This window comes from Zingiber officinale, chromosome 10B, assembly GCF_018446385.1.
Source record: "Zingiber officinale cultivar Zhangliang chromosome 10B, Zo_v1.1, whole genome shotgun sequence".
Taxonomy (NCBI): domain Eukaryota; kingdom Viridiplantae; phylum Streptophyta; class Magnoliopsida; order Zingiberales; family Zingiberaceae; genus Zingiber; species Zingiber officinale.
In genome coordinates, this window is record NC_056005.1 from 20,073,041 (window position 1) to 20,093,052 (window position 20,012).

Below are 20,012 nucleotides of genomic sequence, written 5' to 3' on the forward strand. Positions count from 1 at the left end.
AGATTATTGGTGCAATCGACCTCTAGAGTATCGATATTTGACAATATACCTTAGTTTGGTTAATTTGACCAAGGGTTGACCCAAACAGAACTTGATGTTTGGGAGAGAGAAGTCTAGTCAGGGCTAGATGACTAGCAAAGGTAAGTCCTAACCAAAGGCTAGGCAATGTGGAAGTCCTGGTGAGTGAAGTCAGGCCCTAGTGAGTGAAGCTAGGTAGTGGAAGTCCTGGTGAGTGAAGTTAGGTGCTAGTGAGTGAAGCTAGGTGGAGGAAGTCCTGGTGAGTGAAGTCAGGCCCTAGTGAGTGAAGCTAGGTGGAGGAAGTCCTGGTGAGTGAAGCCAGACAATGGAAGTCCTAGTGAGTGAAGCCAGACAATGGAAGTCCTAGTGAGTGAAGCTAGGCAACCCTAGGGAGGTAACCCTAGGTTTACTATACCATGTTTATCTATTGTGCTAACTCGGTGTTGCTAGGTTGACGGGCTGACCAGGTAGCTGGCACAAAGTCCAAACGGGTCGACGGGTTGACCAGACGTCTGACAGGTAAGTTAAGGTAAGTCACTGGAGGAGAATGACTGTGAGGGCGCGTTCCCGAGAAGGGAACTTAGGCGCCGATCCAACTTAGAAGCATTTCGGAACTCTAAGTTGAGATCTTGATTAGATTTCGGTCTCGGTGAGATAGAATCTAATTACTACTCTTCTTCTATTATGCTAACTTCTATTTTGCAGGGTAGTTTAAACTATTATTTTTACCTCGGACTAACTCTTTCTTGCAGGAGAAGGATATTCTGGAAAAAGGTGATTTGGGAGCCCGGAAGGGATCCGGGCACCTGAAGTTTGTCCGGCTGCCCGAAAGGGATCGAGCGCCCGGAGTTGGTTCGGGCGCCCAAAACTAGTCCGAGCGCCCGGAAGGAAAATCTCATCCTCACGTAGTCGTCGCACATGGAGCTCACTGGTTGGCTGGGCTACGTCACGGTCCAAGCGCCGGGAAGGGATCCACGCGCCCGGAGACTCCTATATAAGGAGGTGAGTCCTGAAGTAAAGAACAACAACAACATCTGCTCTACTGCGCTGTGCTCCTGCGACGCTGCTCCTCCGACAACCTGCGGCTCAAGTTATGTTTATTGTTGTCATTATTGTTCACCTTTTTGTAGTTCTTGTACTCAAATTTGTAAACCTTTTATGAACTATTAGTGATTGCCCAACGAAAGTACTCGACGAGTGTAGGCCTTGTAGTAAGAGTCGATCAAGACTTCGAACCAAGTAAATTGGTTCTTGTTAGCATTGCTCTATTTCTTTTCGGCTGCGTACTCACTACGATAATATTTCGATCGATATTCACCCCACCCCCCTCTATCGACTTTCACCATCCAACACTAATGAAGATTTTGTTGAAAACAAGAATGATGAAAATGAAGAATTTGTGAGAAATGAAAGTGATGAGAATGAGAAAGTTATAGAAAATGAGAACGAAGAGAATACAGATTTTAATGATTTGGATGAAATTGAAATTGACAAAACTAAAGATATTGATAAGTGTTGTGATGATGAGCATGCAAACAAATATCAATGTTCAACACCTAAATATAATTTGAACATATTTGATCCAAGAGTTTGGGATACTCTTGATACAAAAATGAGGGATTTACTTGTGGAAAGAGGTCCTAAAAGAGAATATATTCTCAAGTTTTCTTTGGATAAAGAATCTCGACACTTTTCTCATACTGATTATGTTCTAATGTTACCAAATGGTGAGACTCGTGATCGAAAATGGTTAGTGTACTCGAAGGAGTTAGACAAAGTATTTTGCATTTATTGTAAGTTGTTTAAAGTAATACACACCAAAAGTAATTTAGCAAGAGAAGAAGTTAATGATTGGAAACATTTATCTGACAAACTTAAACAACATGAAAATAGTGTTGAACACCTCACTAATCTAAGAGTTTTTGTTGAACTACAAATGAGATTAAAGAAAACATTGACAATTGATAAGGAATAAAAGAACAAATTAAAAAGGACACAAAACATTGGAAACACGTTATGCTAAGAATAGTTGTTGTTGTCAAATGTCTTGCTATACATAATTTGGCATTTCATGGTACACATGACAAAATTTATAAAGATGGTAATGGTAATTTTTTGGGTTTACTTGAAATGATTGCAGATTTTGATCCAATAATGCAAGAACATTTTCGACTCATTCAAGATAAAAAGATTTATTATCATTATCTTAGTCATAAAATTCAAAACGAGTTAATATCTATTCTAGCCTCCAAAGTCAAGAATGCAATAATTAAAAAAAGAAAAAGAGACAAAATATTTTTCAGTAATTTTTTATTGTACATCGGATGCAAGTCACAAAGAACAAATGACTCTCATATTAAGATGTGTAGATGTTTCAGAGACTCCAATTAAAATAAAAGAGTACTTCTTAGAATTTATAAATGTAGAAGATACAACTGATTTAGGTCTTTTCAATGAATTGAAATTTGTTTTACAATCTTTAGAACTTGATATTGATAATGTGAGAGGGCAAGGTTATGATAATGGATCTAATATGAAAGGCAAAAATCAAGGTGTGCAAAGAAGATTGCTTGACATTAATCCTAGAGCATTTTACATACCATGTGATTCTCATTCTCATAACCTAGTTGTTTGTGACATGACAAATTCTTGTGTTAAAGCAAAATTATTTTTTGGAGTATGTCAATATATGTACACCGTGTTCTCTAATTCAACAAAAAGATGGAATGTTTTATTTGAATAAATTGATGGATTAACTTTAATATCATTGTCAACTACAAGATGGGAAAGTCATATTGAAATAGTTAAAGCAATACTATCTCAAGCTTCCCAAATTAGAGAAGCTTTGTTCAAATTAGCATAAATAAGTGAAGATAGAAAATTAAGTAGAGATGCTGAAACGTTAGCATCTGGTGAACTTTCAAGTTTTGAATTTATATTAAACCTTGTTATTTGGCATGATATTTTGCATAAAATTAACTTAGTTAGTAAAAAATTATAGTCAGAGGATATGCGTCTTGATGTTGCTGTAAAATAATTGTCTGGTCTTGTTTCTTTTTTTGAAAAATATAGAGAAAATAGTTTTTCTTCTGCTATGGTTAATGCAAAAAAAATAACATCTGATATGGAAATTGAGCCTGTATTTCCTACAAAACGTAAAATTAGTAGAAAGAGGTATTTTGATAAGATTGTTAATACTGAAAGGGAAAATCAATCACTAAAAGAGTCTTTTCGAATAAATTATTTTATCTTAGTGATCAATATTGCTCTTGGGCAATTGAAAAGTCAGTTTGAATAGTTGCATTATTTTGAATATATATTTGGGTTCTTGTATGATGTTGCAAAATTAGTTTCGATAGATGATGATGAATTGATGAGTTCTTGTGTGAATCTTGAAAATACTTTAAAAAATAGTGACACTTCTAATATTGATGCAAAATATATGTTTTCAGAATTACAAGTTTTGAAAGTAATGTTACCCAGTGAATCTTATGAAACAAGTAAAAAATGGTCTTCCATTCAAATATTAGAGTTTTTAAAAACAATGGATATGTTTCCAAATATGATGATTGCTTATAGGATATTATTGAGAATACACATAACAGTGGCATCTGCCGACAGAAGTTTTTCAAAATTAAAATTAATAAAATCTTATTTACGGACCACAATGACTCAAGATAGGTTAAATGGATTAGCAATTTTATGCATTGAAAATAATATTTTAGAAAACATTGAATATGGTGATATTATTGATGATTTTACTTTTAAAAGTACATCACGAAGACACTTTAAATGAGTTGCCTTTGTGTTTTTTTATAGGTGTATTACAGCATTCACTCTTATTTTTTTTTTTTTATTTAGTGAGGAGGAAGGGAAGAAGAAGGTTTACAATGTTTGTGAGTGATACTTTGGATTTAGATGTGAAATTAATGAGGAGACATCCAACAAGCTAGAAGGTTTGTGTTAATTATGATGAACTAATATTTTTTTATAAACTAAAATTTATTTTACTTTTGTACTGAGTAACCAAGTAGGTCATTCTCCATGGAAAGTTTTTGCTCACCACATGATGCCTTAGTCAATTTGAAATTTTAAAAAATTATAGTATTTTTAATTTTTGTTATTACTATGATTCCTATATAAAATTTAATTCATTTATACTGAGTTTTAATTTTTCTTATCAAATAAAGTATATAAGCAATGTAACTTTTTTTCTCAACATCAAGTCAGCTCTAACACCCAACTTGCCTTAACTACTATAACAATTGGAATCTTTAGGAAAACTAATAATTTAGCTACTATAAAAAAAGTTAATCAGATCTTGTCGAGAATCTATTTTTTGGATATTCATCGTTTTCTATGGTTACTGCTTAAGCTATAGTGATAGAAAGTTTATGTATAAGAAAATTGTCATCTGATGAGACATGTTTATTAAGTGCAATGTTTTAAATCATGGATCGTTAGCTCAGAAAGTTTATTTGTTTAACTTAGCTTTGCCATAGCATGTGGAAGATTTTAATTCAATAAAACTACTTTGGATCTTACTATTTGTGCATGTCTCTTTATGGCTACAGGAACCCCTAAACTTGGGCATTGTCATTAGCTTTTCTGATCATGGTTGTCATCTTCATTTTGATCCTTGGTCATGGGTGTGGTTTTTTATAGGATGCTCAACCTTCTTTTATGCCCTTTGTTTCTAAAATCTATATGCATTGTCTTATCAATCCTCTGGCAACTCATGTTCTAAAGGCTATACATTCCTCAACCTAACTCATTCAGGTTACAATACCTTTTTTGAGCATATGATGTTAGATGATCAGCTATTGTTGCCTATAAAGTAGGGTTGAAACTTCTTCTCTCGTGTTACTTCAAATCAATCTAATACAATATAATAGTTAAATAATTTATTATAATAAAAAAAAATAATTTAACTTTCTGTAGGGTCAATTAAAATGAAATTAAAAAAATTCTAGATATCTAAAAAACTATTTTTTTTATATATTGCTTCTAAGTGATGCTTCCAGAACATCAATAAGCATGTTATTACTTAAGTTTTTTGTTTTGACTTTATTTGTGTGATTCTAAAACATTCCACCACCACCCATGGCATTTATTTCTTTGTTGAATATGTGGATCGAAAAGATATAGAAATTCTAAATATTGATTCATTTTTGTAAATTCCCCATAAATGAGCTTCATTTTTTTTTCCTTGTCTACTGCTTGGAGAGGAATAATGGTTCACTGTTGGAGGTCAACATATTCCTTTTGGTGAATCACCATAGGTAAGTTTATTTTGCCTTTCTCTGATAGTTATGGTATGTTTCCTTAAATTATCTCCCATCATCTCTAGTGAAAATATTGCTGCTATATATCTAGCAGTCACTTCTTTCTGGCATGCCCCCTGCACATCTCTATTTTCCTCAATAAATTGCAAAGTTTTATCGTAGTTTCACCCAAATGTGTTTCCATGACTTACAAATTTTTATGATTTTTGTAGGATATCTGGACTGAACTTAAACCTCCTTGTGGAATCTATCAGAAGCAGGTGAATGATTTTACATTTCAAATATATTTTTCTTGTGCTCTATTCTGAACTCCTGAGTACTACTTTATAGGGACTAGTGTTTGGAAAAGATTTTAATTCTTAACTACTTTGCTGAATAAATTGTTTAAGTTGCTCAAACTCAAAGTGAATATATTTGTGATAGCTCTTCCTGATGTTCTCTTCGTTCTTCTAGATTCGTTGATGTTGAAAATAAGGATTATGGAGGTAAGCTGACTAGGCTACACTTCTTTATTATTTTTCAGTTTAGTGTCTGAATTTTGTGTTACATTACCCTGCTTCTCTCTTTGCATTCTTTGTGTTACATTACTCTGTTAATCTCTTTGCATTCTTAAATTAAAATTTTCTTCATTGTCAATGTTCTTTTGTTAAAAAATCAAGTGATTACTCTTTATAAACACCTTTTGCATTCTAAATGAAATTGATTACAAATAGAATTGTTATTCTTGGATAATTTAATAGTGTAGGAATGGAAAAAAAAACTTTATTTCAATAGTTTTAGAATTGATACTGCATTCTTATTTCTATGTTAGAATGGTAGGAATTTATGTGTAAATAAAAAAAAAACAATCATCCTAGACAAAAAAAAAATCTTATTTCCTTATCATATTTTAAAAATAAAATTTTATAGATTAAAATAATTATTATTTAGATTAGTGGAAAGATAAAATTAGAATATAATTAATAATTTCGTCCATAACCTTTAAACCGGCTCTACACTACCTTTGATGCATTATGGAGAAGTGCATGAGCACACCAATTGAGCTAACTTTTCCTCTTCCTCCGTGGAAATTGGTTCCACCTCTGGGCATGGAAAGGTCAGGGTTGTTCAATGAGGGAAGATGAAGCGCGAAGATATTTCCAACAACTTATTTATGCCGTCGATCACTGCCATAGCAGGGGAGTTTACCATTGCGATTTGAAACTAGAAAACTTACTACTCGATGATTAGTGTAACCTGAAATTTTCAGACTTCCTATTAAGTGCATTATCGCAGCAAGTCAGGGATGATGGCTCGTTTCATACCACTTGTGGCACTCCAAGTTATGTTGCTCCAGATGTTCTCAATGATAGAGGCAACGACGGAGCAACTGCAGATTTATGATCTTGTGGAGTCATCCTATTCGTGCTGCTTGCAGGTTACTTGCCTTTTGAGAATCCGAATATTATCACCTTGTATAAGAAAATTTCATTTACCGAATTCACATGTCCATCTCCATCTTGGCTTTCCTTCTACTCTATGACATTGTTGTCAGATGTTATTATGTCAAGATCGATATTAACTGAATTGTGATTTGATTATGTTAAGTGTGGAAAAAAAAAAAAAAAAAAAAAAAACCATGCCACTCACCCACGTGCACATGCCCTCCCCCACACCCCCTTTTTCCTTTTCCCTTTTCTTTTCCCCACCGATGCCTCAAAACCCTTCTCTTCTTCTCCTTTCCCTTCTCTAGCGACGACGAACTGCGGATTTCTTCCTCATTCTTCTTCTCCAAGCTTGCAACCCCCTTCTCTTTTGTTTTTCTCTTCTCCAACGACCACAAGCAACAAGTCTCTTCTTCCTTGTTGCTGTCCTGCTTCTCGGCAACATCGTCGGAGCTCCTCGGAGTGTGCCGGAGCTCGCCGGACCACTAGGAAAGGAGGGAAAAACAAAGCCCTAGTTGCTCTCTCCTTTTCCCCTCCAACAGCAGCACCTTGCTGCCTTTTGTTTCCTCCAACAGCAGCCCTAGCTGCTGCCCTTTTCTTGGCAGCACTGCCGGAGCTCGCCGGAGCTCGCCGGAGCTAGCTGAGGCGGCCAACGACGAAGGGAAAATAACCCTAGTTGCTGTCCTCATTTCCAGCAGCCACACAAAACCCTTAGAAGGTATATTTTAGGTTGCTTTGGGTTAAGTTAATGTGTAGATTTTAGGTCATTATTATTATTAGATAGTATTTTGATTATTTAAGTTATGTTTGATATTGTGTTTGTAGATCCGAGCTCGAGTGGAGCACGGTGACCTGCCGATACTCGGAGATTTTTGCTGTATATAAGGTGGATATATCTACTCTTGTCTATTTCCTTGTGCATGAAAAAAATATATAAATTGGAATATGTATATGTTGTATTATTGTTTTCAAAATGGGGATTAAACTGATATTAGAAATAGCGAAATGGGTTAGAATATTAAAATTATTGGAGGGTAAATAATTGATATTATTTCTTGTTCATATGTGGGTTCATATTGGGATTGATATGGGGAGGGTTGTTTTTAAAATTAAAGAAATATTCGAAATTTATCTTCTGTTGCTACCTTGTCTCTTTTGACTTGCTTGACCTTTCATACTTCATGCTTTTGATACTCTATCTGTTGATACTTGTAACTTTTTATCTGTGGACCCTATAATGATAAACTAATAGATTTGATACGAAAATATTACCTTGATTGACCAATTAATATGAAAAGAGAATAATCATGATAAATGGATGAATATAATCATAACGGTGAATTAATAAAGATAATAAATGAAGAATTAAAAAGTGAAGACCATGAGCCTAGCTTTATACCAGAGCTCTATATTAGAGTACTGGACCGCCCACATGTTATTGTGGTAGCGCGGTGGCCGCGGTCCAGAGTACCTGACCGTACACCCGAGGCGTGTTGGCTTGATGTAGCCCTCGGTCAGTGTTTATTATGTCTTCCACCGGTGAGGGCTGATAGCCCGTACGTCAGATGACGTATGCGACAGTTTTATACTCTTAGGAGGCTTTTAGCCTATCCATATGATATTTCACTCTGATGATATTGGCTCCAGTGATTCACTTTTTAGTTGATTTATCAGATTCAGACTATTGATATACATGTTGATCTTACCATGATAACTTATAATTGAGTGATTAAATAATAAGATTGAAAATTTGATTTTATTAATGATGACAAGTGATGATAAGGTGAAGATCCTAAACTCTAATCTAAAAATTTTACCTGATTATAGATAATGAGAAGATGATTATACATATATATGTATAAATGTAGAACTTTAAGAATAATCCTAAAGTTGTAACAAAAGATGATGATTTATTCTACTTCCTTGACTTCTTCAAGAAGATTAAATTCATGCACATCTTTCTTGAGTATCCACTTAGCCATTTGGCTAATTTGCTACATTCCTTGGTCTCCAGTTTTGCAGACACAGGGATCCTTTTGATATTACTGTTGATTTTGGACTTTCATAGAGTTGCTCAGAGATCTCGACGTGTTGATTTTCTGGTTTGTTTTACTTTTGTTTCGCTGTATTTACATTTTGCACTTTTGTTACAGATGTCGTTTATCTGTATAGTAATTGTAGTCTATGGATAGATATATATAATTGATACATTTCGTGGTTATTTTGTTTCTATTTTCTGTATGTTCCAGCCGTGGGGGCTGATGAATATGTTGTTTATGTTTATATATTGTGATGTATGTATGTATGCTTCATATTGTCACCGGTACAGGGGAGATGCTGCCGGATTTTTGTCTGGCAGGGACTCCTCTGGGGCGTGACAATTTTATTGGTATCAGAGCTCGGTTTTTCGTTTTCTGTTCGTGGGTTTTGGCTTTATTTCGAGATTTTTGTTTTCAGTTTATGTACTTCTCGAGCAAAGGAATTTTTATACAAGTCGAGTTGTATCTCTGAGCTATAGGATTTACGGGGCATTCTTTGTTTTAATTATCGTGATTATAAATGATTATTGAAAATTTTCATCTGATTTCATAGGCAATGCCACGAGCCCGTGGTCGCGGTTGGGGCGGTAGTCGTGCCCGTAGTCGCAGGCGTGGTTACGACAGTGGTAGTGGTCGCGGTCGTGGTCGTGCATGTCAGCGTGCCACTACTACTGATCTTGGTTTGGATGAGGCTCCTATCTCTCCATCTGAGTTGGTACCGGGAGCTCAGGTTGGTCCCAGTATTGGAGTCGGTGGTCAGACTGAGGGACAACCTCATCTTGTTGCAGCTCAGGTAGCCGTACCAGCCATTCCTACAGCATCGTTTATTATGGAAAAGGCCCGTATTCCTTTGCTTGCTAGTTCAGCAAAGGATCGTTTTACGCTGTTCCATGGAGGCACCGATCCTTGGGTGGCGCGTACATGGTTGGAGGATATTGAGGGCACTTTTGGGTACATGTCCTGTTCAGACACAGAAAAGGTAGAGCTAGCCGCTTATCATTTTCGAGGGCAAGCATCCACATGGTGGAAGATGCAAAAGACAGTCTTTGGGGATCAGATTATCTCTTGGCAGTCTTTTCGAGAGGCGTTCGAGAGACAGTATTTTCCTGCAGCATTTTGTGTTGCTCGACGCCAGGAATTCATGAGTCTCAAGCAGGGTGACCGAAGCGTGCTAGACTATAGTGCAGAATTTAGCAGACTTGCTGAGTTTTGCCCACATATGGTTGCTCAGGACTCAGACCGTATGTTTCACTTTACACAGGGACTGGCAGCATATATTCGGATCAGGATGTCTGGATTTCCTGTTACTACTTATCGAGAGGCACTTGATCGAGCCATATTTATTGAGATGACTCAGCAGCAAGTCTCTCAAGAAAGAGAAGCCAGCCGACAGACCTCGCAGAGCTCACACTCTAGACAGCAGAGTCGAGGTCGTCGATCTCGTGGTCAGGATACGACTAGAGAATCTTCACGGTCACGAAAGGTGGCCAAAGTATCACAGGGATCTAGTCGCCCAGTTCCATCACAGCGGGGCCAGATATCGGTGAAGTGTTTTCAATGTGGTGCACCAAATCACCTGGCATCAGAATGTCCATTGGATAAGAGTATATGTTTTTATTGTAAACTGCCCGGACATATGCAGAAAGATTGCACTTTGAAGGCACAACATCAAGCAGGAGGATCACAGTCTCAGCAGGCTCGACCTACCTCACGACCTCCACAGTCTCGGCAGCAGAAAGGCCCGCAGAGATCCCAGCAGTCTCAGCCACGAAATCCCCCACCTACACAGTCTGCTCACCAGCCACAACTCTATCATTTGCAGTCCCAGGTGGAGAGTGAGTATCACTCAGTACCTCCACTTCAGCAGTATCTGCCAGCTCCATCTCAGCAGTACTTGCCAGCTCCATCTCAGCAGTATTTGGTGGCTCCACCCCAGCAGTACCTGCTACCTCCACCCCAGCAGTACTTATTACCTCCACCCCAGTAGTATCAGCCACCATTATCTTATCAGCCTTCGACCCAGTCATACCAGCCTTCGCAGGATCAGAGTCAACCCTCTTCTTCTATCCAGAGGGGTCAGCCATCAGGTCTTGAGCCGGGACATGTTTATGCTTTGACTCGTGAGGAGGCACAGCGAGCTGGAGGATCTGTTATCCGAGGTATTATTTCTGTTTATAATATTCCTGCGGATATATTGATAGATACGGGTAGCTCGCATTCCTTTATTTCTCCTGAGTTTGTATGCAAGATTAGGAGGGTCCCAACTCTTCGACCTTATGGATTATCAGTAGTGACACCCTCAGGTGGAGTATTGATGTCAGATCAGGAGGTCAAGAGTTGTCCTTTAAATTTCGATAGCCATATCCTTACAGTGGATCTCCATGTGCTAGAGATGACTGAATTCGATATTATTTTGGGTATGGATTGGCTGTCAGAGCATCATGCCACTGTCGATTGTCGAGCCAAAGTGGTGACTTTTCAACCCGTAGATCAATCATCATGGGAATTTATTGGGATCAATGATCGAGGGGTATCTATTATCTCAGCTCTCCAGGCTCAGCAGTTGTTGGCTCGGGGATGCAAGGGGTATCTCTTGTCTTTAGTGAGTTCCAATGTGGATAGTTCTGTCCAGCTTTCTGATGTCCACATAATACGTGAATATCCCGACGTATTTCCTGAAGAACTTCCTGGCTTGCCACCTCGGCGACAGGTAGAGTTTGCCATTGAGTTGCTTCCTGGCACAGCTTCAATATCGAAAGCTCCATATCGGATGGCACCAAGAGAACTGGAGGAACTAAAGATTCAACTTCAGGAGTTGTTAGACAAGGGTTTTATCCGTCCTAGTGTTTCTCCTTGGGGTGCTCCAGTGCTCTTTGTTAAGAAAAAAGATGGATCCTTGAGGCTCTGTATTGATTATAGGCAGTTAAACTCTGTAACTATCAAGAACAAGTATCCTCTACCTAGAATAGATGATTTATTTGATCAGCTTAAAGGTACTTGTGTGTACTCAAAAATTGATTTAAGATCAGGCTATCACCAGTTACGAGTTAGAGATACAGATATTCAGAAGACTGCCTTCCGTACTCGATATGGACATTATGAGTTTTTGGTAATGCCGTTTGGGCTTACCAATGCTCCTGCAGCATTTATGGATCTAATGAACCGGGTATTCTTAGAATATTTAGACCGGTTTGTTATTGTCTTTATTGATGACATTCTGGTATATTCGCGATCAGAAGAGGAACACGAACAACATCTCAGAATAGTTCTAGAAACTTTACGGAAGGAACGCTTATATGCAAAGTTTAGTAAATGTGCTTTTTGGCTTACTTCTGTGGGATTTCTAGGGCATGTAATCTCTAGCAAAGGGATTTCAGTAGACCCCCAGAAGATTGAAGCAGTTGACCGATGGGAACAACCAAAGTCAGTGCAGGAAATTCGTAGTTTTCTCGGATTAGCTGGGTACTATCGGAGATTTGTGGAAGGATTTTCTAGTATTGCTGCACCTTTGACTCGATTAACTAGAAAAGGAGTCAAGTTTACTTGGTCTGAGGCTTGTGAAGCAAGCTTCCAAGAGCTCAAGCAGAGATTGGTGAGTGCTCCAGTATTAGTTATTCCCTCTGGAGATGATGGATTCATTCTTTACACGGATGCATCTATTCAAGGATTAGGGGCAGTTTTGATGCAGTATGATAGAGTAGTAGCTTATGCTTCTCGTCAGCTAAAAGATCATGAGAAGAATTATCCCGTGCATGATTTAGAATTAGCAGCCATCATTTTTGCCCTTAAAATATGGAGACATTATCTCTACGGTATTACCTTTGAAATATTCACCGATCACAAGAGTCTGAAATATCTTTTCACTCAGAAAGAGTTAAACCTTCGACAGAGAAGGTGGATGGAGTTTCTGAAAGACTATGACTGCACTATCAACTACCATCCTGGAAAAGCTAATGTAGTCGCAGATGCATTGAGCAGGAAGTCTAGAGGAGTATTGGCAACTCACAGGGTGGCAGTTACAGATCTAGTCAGACAGTTTTCAGAGTTAGATTTAACTGAAGTAGGGCAAACACAGCATGGTATACTGGTCTCCTTGATCGCACAGTCCCCATTGGTGGAGCGGATTAAGGAAAGTCAAATGGAAGACCAGTATCTCAGATCTATAGCTAGTGAGTTGGAGTTAGGCCCCAAGCCAGAATTCACACGTGATATGGATGGATCTCTTCGGTTCTGAAGCAGATTATGTGTCCCAGAGGTACATCCTGTTAAGGAGGATCTCCTTCAAGAAGCCCACCGATCGAAATTTGCAGTTCATCCTGGTGGTACACGGATGTATCGAGATTTGAAGCGATCATATTGGTGGAAAGGTATGAAAAGAGGTATTGCAGACTTTGTAGCTCGGTGTCTAGTTTGCCAGCAAGTTAAGGCAGAACACCAGAGACCGACCGGGTTACTTCAGAAGATTGTAGTGCCGGAATGGAAGTGGGAGCATGTCACTATGGATTTTGTCACGGGGTTACCAAGGACCCAGAGGAGACATGATTCAATCTGGGTGATTGTCGATCGGTTAACTAAATCAGCACATTTCTTACCGATTCGTAAGACAGAATCTCTAGATCGTCTAGCAGAGTTATATTGCAGAGAAATTATTAAACTCCATGGTATTCCCCTCAGTATTATTTCTGATAGAGATCCACGTTTTACTTCGAGATTCTGGCAAAGTTTTCAAAAGGCGTTGGGAACCGAGCTACGCTTTAGCACCGCTTTTCATCCTCAGACTGATGGACAGTCAGAGCGCACTATCCAGACTCTAGAGGATCTGTTGCGTGCTTGTGTGCTAGATTTTGGGGGTAGTTGGGAGGACCACCTACATTTGGTAGAGTTTGCTTATAATAACAGTTACCACTCTGCTATTCAAATGGCACCGTTTGAGGCACTCTACGGCAGAGCATGTAGATCTCCTATCTTATGGGACGAGGTCGGTGAACGTCAACTCTTGGGCCCTCAGAGTGTTCAGCAGGATGCTGAACTAGTACGAACTATTAGACAAAGACTGTTGACTGCTCAGAGTTGCCAAAAGAGTTACGCAGATAAAAGACGAAGAATGTTAGAATTCACAGTAGGTAATCACGTATTTCTTCGTGTTTCACCCATAAAAGGAGTTAAGAGATTTGGGTTAAAAGGGAAGTTAGCACCCAGATTTATCGGACCTTTCCAGATTCTTGAGCGGATTGGTGCTATTGCATATCGACTTGCGTTACCCCCAGCTTTAGCAGGAGTACATAATGTTTTTCATGTTTCTATGCTGCGGAAATATGTTCCGGATCCAACACATGTCTTGAAGGATCTTATAGTTCCCCTACAGTCTAATGCGACATACGAAGAATTCCCTGTTCGTATTCTAGATCGCAAGGAACATCGGTTGAGGAACAAATGCCTTCGTCTCGTAAAGGTTGGGTGGCAACACCACTCTGATCAAGAAGCAACTTGGGAGCGTGAGGAGGATATGCGTATCGGATATCCTCATTTATTTACCTCAGGTATCAATGCGTCTCAATTACTTAAATTTGGGGACCAAATTTCTTTTAGTGGGGGAGAATGTTAAGTGTGGAAAAAAAAAAAAAAAAAAAAAAAAAACCATGCCACTCACCCACGTGCACATGCCCTCCCCCACACCCCCTTTTTCCTTTTCCCTTTTCTTTTCCCCACCGATGCCTCAAAACCCTTCTCTTCTTCTCCTTTCCCTTCTCTAGCGACGACGAATTGCGGATTTCTTCCTCATTCTTCTTCTCCAAGCTTGCAACCCCCTTCTCTTTTGTTTTTCTCTTCTCCAACGACCACAAGCAACAAGTCTCTTCTTCCTTGTTGCTGTCCTGCTTCTCGGCAACATCGTCGGAGCTCCTCGGAGTGTGCCGGAGCTCGCCGGACCACTAGGAAAGGAGGGAAAAACAAAGCCCTAGTTGCTCTCTCCTTTTCCCCTCCAACAGCAGCACCTTGCTGCCTTTTGTTTCCTCCAACAGCAGCCCTAGCTGCTGCCCTTTTCTTGGCAGCACTGCCGGAGCTCGCCGGAGCTCGCCGGAGCTAGCTGAGGCGGCCAACGACGAAGGGAAAATAACCCTAGTTGCTGTCCTCATTTCCAGCAGCCACACAAAACCCTTAGAAGGTATATTTTAGGTTGCTTTGGGTTAAGTTAATGTGTAGATTTTAGGTCATTATTATTATTAGATAGTATTTTGATTATTTAAGTTATGTTTGATATTGTGTTTGTAGATCCGAGCTCGAGTGGAGCACGGTGACCTGCCGATACTCGGAGATTTTTGCTGTATATAAGGTGGATATATCTACTCTTGTCTATTTCCTTGTGCATGAAAAAAATATATAAATTGGAATATGTATATGTTGTATTATTGTTTTCAAAATGGGGATTAAACTGATATTAGAAATAGCGAAATGGGTTAGAATATTAAAATTATTGGAGGGTAAATAATTGATATTATTTCTTGTTCATATGTGGGTTCATATTGGGATTGATATGGGGAGGGTTGTTTTTAAAATTAAAGAAATATTCGAAATTTATCTTCTGTTGCTACCTTGTCTCTTTTGACTTGCTTGACCTTTCATACTTCATGCTTTTGATACTCTATCTGTTGATACTTGTAGCTTTTTATCTGTGGACCCTATAATGATAAACTAATAGATTTGATACGAAAATATTACCTTGATTGACCAATTAATATGAAAAGAGAATAATCATGATAAATGGATGAATATAATCATAACGGTGAATTAATAAAGATAATAAATGAAGAATTAAAAAGTGAAGACCATGAGCCTAGCTTTATACCAGAGCTCTATATTAGAGTACTGGACCGCCCACATGTTATTGTGGTAGCGCGGCGGCCGCGGTCCAGAGTATCTGACCGTACACCCGAGGCGTGTTGGCGTGATGTAGCCCTCGGTCAGTGTTTATTATGTCTTCCACCGGTGAGGGCTGATAGCCCGTACGTCAGATGACGTATGCGACAGTTTATACTCTTAGGAGGCTTTTAGCCTATCCATATGATATTTCACTCTGATGATATTGGCTCCAGTGATTCACTTTTTAGTTGATTTATCAGATTCAGACTATTGATATACATGTTGATCTTACCATGATAACTTATAATTGAGTGATTAAATAATAAGATTGAAAATTTGATTTTATTAATGATGACAAGTGATGATAAGGTGAAGATCCTAAACTCTAATCTAAAAATTTTACCTGATTATAGATAATGAGAAGATGATTATACATATATATGTATAAATGTAGAACTTTAAGAATAATCCTAAAGTTGTAACAAAAGATGATGATTTATTCTACTTCCTTGACTTCTTCAAGAAGATTAAATTCATGCACATCTTTCTTGAGTATCCACTTAGCCATTTGGCTAATTTGCTACATTCCTTGGTCTCCAGTTTTGCAGACACAGGGATCCTTTTGATATTACTGTTGATTTTGGACTTTCATAGAGTTGCTCAGAGATCTCGACGTGTTGATTTTCTGGTTTGTTTTACTTTTGTTTCGCTGTATTTACATTTTGCACTTTTGTTACAGATGTCGTTTATCTGTATAGTAATTGTAGTCTATGGATAGATATATATAATTGATACATTTCGTGGTTATTTTGTTTCTATTTTCTGTATGTTCCAGCCGTGGGGGCTGATGAATATGTTGTTTATATTTATATATTGTGATGTATGTATGTATGCTTCATATTGTCACCGGTACAGGGGAGATGCTGCCGGATTTTTGTCTGGCAGGGACTCCTCTGAGACGTGACAGATTAATCTTTATTTTTTCTGATCCGGCGGGATAGTTCAAATCTGTGCTTAATGCATATACATCGATAAGTTTTTGACCAAAAACGGAGCTATCATCACCGGGGAAACAAATTCAACTACGCCTAAACTTTCTATACATATTTTAAAATTTTAGACGGTAATGGAGAGACTCTCTTTAGCACAAGCTGCAATCTGTTTTCCCAGTACAATCCGTTTGGAATGAGTCACGTTGAGGCTGGACCCAAAGCCTATGCTATCTCGGCCCAGACACCTCCTGCGACGACAAGTAGGAGAGCAGCGGCGGCGTCGCCGATGACCTCCCACTCGTGGTGCTTGTTGCCGATCCTCCTTGCCTCAAGTGCAATTCCCGTGACCAGTGTCCGTACAGCCTCAAATATTTTAGCGAGTTCGGCCGCGGCTCACCTACCGGTACCGTCCCCTCCAGCATCGCCACCACCGCCGTCATGCTCGGCCGACTCCCCGGCTCCTCGTGCAGGCAGCACAGGGCCACCCTGACGATCCTCTCCAGCTCCGCCCAGTTCACGTTCCCCTCCAGCCTCGGGTCAGCCAATTCCTCGTACCTACCCTGCTCGTGCATCTCCAAAGCCAACATCGGGAAGTACGGAGACGGGGAGCCGGTCAACTCTGAGTCGCTTCCGTCGGCGCGATTTTTTCGCCCCCGTAATATCTCCAGCAGCACCATCCCGAAGCTGTACACGTCTGTCTTATCGGAGATGGCGGCGTTGGTGAGCCATTCCGGCGCTAGGTAGCCGCGCGTCCCCCTCATGGTGGTGAAGAGCCCAGACTGCTCCGGGTTCATCAGCTTGGCCAACCCGAAGTCCGCAATCTTGACCTGGTTGTGATCGTGGAGCAGGATGTTCTCCGGCTTCACGTCGCAGTGGATGATCCTGTGCTCGCATCCGGCGTGGAGGTAGGCGAGCCCGCGCGCGGCTCCCACCGCAACGTCGACCCGTTGCTTCCACTCGAGAACGACCAGGCTGGAGCTACGGACAAAGAGCGCACGGTCGAGGGAGCCACGGTTCATGTAGTCGTAGACCAGTAGCCGCTTGCGGCTCTCCGCGCAAAAGCCGCGAAGGCGGACGAGGTTGACGTGGTGGATGTTGCCGATGACGGCGATCTCAGTGCAGAATTCCCGCCGGCCCTGCTGCGTGCTGGCGGCGTTGATCCGCTTCACGGCGACGAGGGACTTGTCTGGGAGTTGCCCCTTGTAAACGCACCCGAATCCTCCGGAGCCGATCACCGTCTGGAAGTTGTCGGTGGCCGCTTCGAGCTCAGCATAGGTGTACCGGGTGGGCAGACCGGGGATCACGATCTCTTCCTCTTTCTCCTCCTCCTCGTCGTCGGACAACTCAGCAAGTGTCGGCCACTTCTGCCATCTGGAGACTGATTTGGTCCGTGTCTCGTCTCTTCTCCCGCGCTTGTTCCTTCTCCACCTTGCAAAGCAGAAAATGGCAATCGAGATCACCAGCAGAGTCGTTGCGGTGGCTGGTAATAAGACGATTACCAAACGGGTGGGAGAGGAAGGTGGTGATATCCGGCCAAATGTCTTGACATAGACGATGGGCGTCGCGTCGCTGTTTACCGTCTCAACGGAAAATAGGGAGCCGATTCGGTGTTGAAGGAAATAACACGACTTGGACGAGGCTCTATATAAGTAGCCGAGACAGGAGCAATTGGCGGAACAGAGATCTTGGCAAGTCGAGATGTTCGGTGGGAAATTGTTTGGTGTGGAGAATTTAGTCCCGAAGTAGCCAATTCGGCTTCCCAAGCTCATAAATGACGGCGGTGATCCAGCGTCGCCATCGTTAGTGCATGAGGAGGAATTCGTGAAAACAGAGCTGTTGACAGGGGAGCATCCGTTACCCGACGCAGCGAAAGAATCCGGGCATCTGCAGGTGGAGTTGTTGGCCCACGGGACGCAGAGGCCCAGCGAGCCACATATGTTCGGGAGATCGCAGTTGTTGCTCGGCGCCACGAGGTCGGTATCGAAGAAGGAGGTCGACAGGGACTCGTTCGGCGAGAAGCTCATTTGCCGAAACCGACCGGTATGGTCCAGCTTTGCCATGTGGAATCCGTTGGAGGAGGGCGAAGCCGTGGAGGGCAAGATCATCTCGAAGACGGCAGTTTTCTGGTCGCCGGCGAGGAGGTAAATCCCTGTTGCGTTGATGGAGAGGTAAGCAACCTGCAAGTTGGAATCTTTGAGGGAGCGTGCGTCCGAGGAGATCGACCAGTAGAGTTGCGAGGTCGGGGCCCACTGCAGCACGGCGTCGTTGGAGGTGACGAGGAGGCGGTAATCACCAGGGGCCGGGTCGTTTTCATCGGCGGCGGAAGTGAGCAAGGAAGAGACGGGGAGGAGCTGGTTAGGAAGGAGCGTATCGGTCGGGTAATCGAAGGATGACCAAAGGGAAGCGTTGGCAGCGTCGAGGAGACGGAGCTCGCCTGAGGGGAGCAGCTGGAGGGCGGCGGCGGCGGCGGAAAGGCGTGGGGTCGACCAGGCGGGCGAGCCGTTGGGGAAGGAGAGGGCGAGGCCGGACGCCGTGAGGGAGAGAGTGGCGGATCGGGGCACGGGAGCCGCAGGGTTGGCGGTCCAGACGGTGGTGCTGGAGCGGGCGTGGATGACGACGACATAGTATCGGGAATCCTGGCCGCCAGGGTTTTGGAAGGCAACGGAGAAGGCTGAGGACGAGAGGAAGACACCGGAGTTTTCGACGAAGTCGAAGTAAGTAGTGGAGAAATTGGGGTACAGGAACTCGATGGCAGTGTGTCCGGCGAGGGAGTGGAAGGGAAGGAAGAAGAGGAAGGAGAGGAGTCGGAGATGAGGAGGGGACAAAGAGGCCATGAAGAGAAGAGAAGAGAGAAAGAACGGCCATTAAAAGACGAACAAGTTGTTCGGCAATGCGGAAATAGATTTCAAGAGTTTGTTAGGAAGGCGTTGACTATAGAGAAGAGATTGATTGAACGGCGGCCTACAGGAGGGCAGGTGGCAGGTTCTAAGTTGTTGCTTGGTATCAAAAAAAAATGCAACTAGAGGATTAGGGAACAACTGGGGTATGACGATTAATAGCAATCGTCAAAGTGTTTATCCGATATCGTTGACAAAACGTAGTTGATGAATTAGACTCTTCACATCGTTTATAAAGTCATTCAGTCACTTTCCTTCTCCTCGTTCCAATATAAGTGAATGAATTCACACTCTTACACACTTAAATATAGCATCGTATTGGATTGATTTAAAATATAAGTTAATGGAAATGGTCAACGTCCAATTTATTCATGAGAATGCATCATACATAATAACCTACGAAATATTTTTCAGCAATTTATCAAAGGTGCATGTAAATTTTCAAATTCACCATCAAAATATTTTTCAACAATTTATCAAAGGTACATATAAATTGTTA

At 41.0% G+C, this 20,012-nt stretch overlaps 2 protein-coding genes and 1 long non-coding RNA gene across 3 annotated transcripts; 2 read left to right on the forward strand and 1 right to left on the reverse strand.

Moving 5' to 3' along the window:
- Positions 1–7,339: 7,339 nt before the first annotated feature.
- LOC122028998 (vacuolar protein sorting-associated protein 27-like) lies at positions 7,340–10,753 on the forward strand. The gene is made up of 3 exons (XM_042587964.1): positions 7,340–7,445; positions 7,553–7,613; positions 9,320–10,753. The coding sequence occupies exon 3, from the start codon at positions 9,323–9,325 to the stop codon at positions 10,751–10,753; it is 1,431 nt and encodes a 476-aa protein (XP_042443898.1). The 5' UTR covers positions 7,340–7,445; positions 7,553–7,613; positions 9,320–9,322.
- A 4,083-nt stretch (positions 10,754–14,836) lies between these two features.
- LOC122030114 lies at positions 14,837–16,283 on the forward strand. Its single transcript, XR_006125312.1, has 3 exons — positions 14,837–14,929; positions 15,037–15,097; positions 16,225–16,283. It is a non-coding gene; the product is annotated as an uncharacterized LOC122030114 (long non-coding RNA).
- A 352-nt stretch (positions 16,284–16,635) lies between these two features.
- LOC122030533 (G-type lectin S-receptor-like serine/threonine-protein kinase At5g35370) lies at positions 16,636–19,517 on the reverse strand. The gene has a single exon (XM_042589746.1). The coding sequence runs from the start codon at positions 19,448–19,450 to the stop codon at positions 16,844–16,846; it is 2,607 nt and encodes an 868-aa protein (XP_042445680.1). The 5' UTR covers positions 19,451–19,517; the 3' UTR covers positions 16,636–16,843.
- Between the last annotated feature and the right edge of the window lie 495 nt (positions 19,518–20,012).

Bases quoted from the DNA above. Each gene is read 5' to 3' on its own strand.
- LOC122028998 (XM_042587964.1), top strand. From the start codon at position 9,323: ATGCCACGAGCCCGTGGTCGCGGTTGGGGCGGTAGTCGTGCCCGTAGT.
- LOC122030533 (XM_042589746.1), bottom strand. From the start codon at position 19,450: ATGGCCTCTTTGTCCCCTCCTCATCTCCGACTCCTCTCCTTCCTCTTC.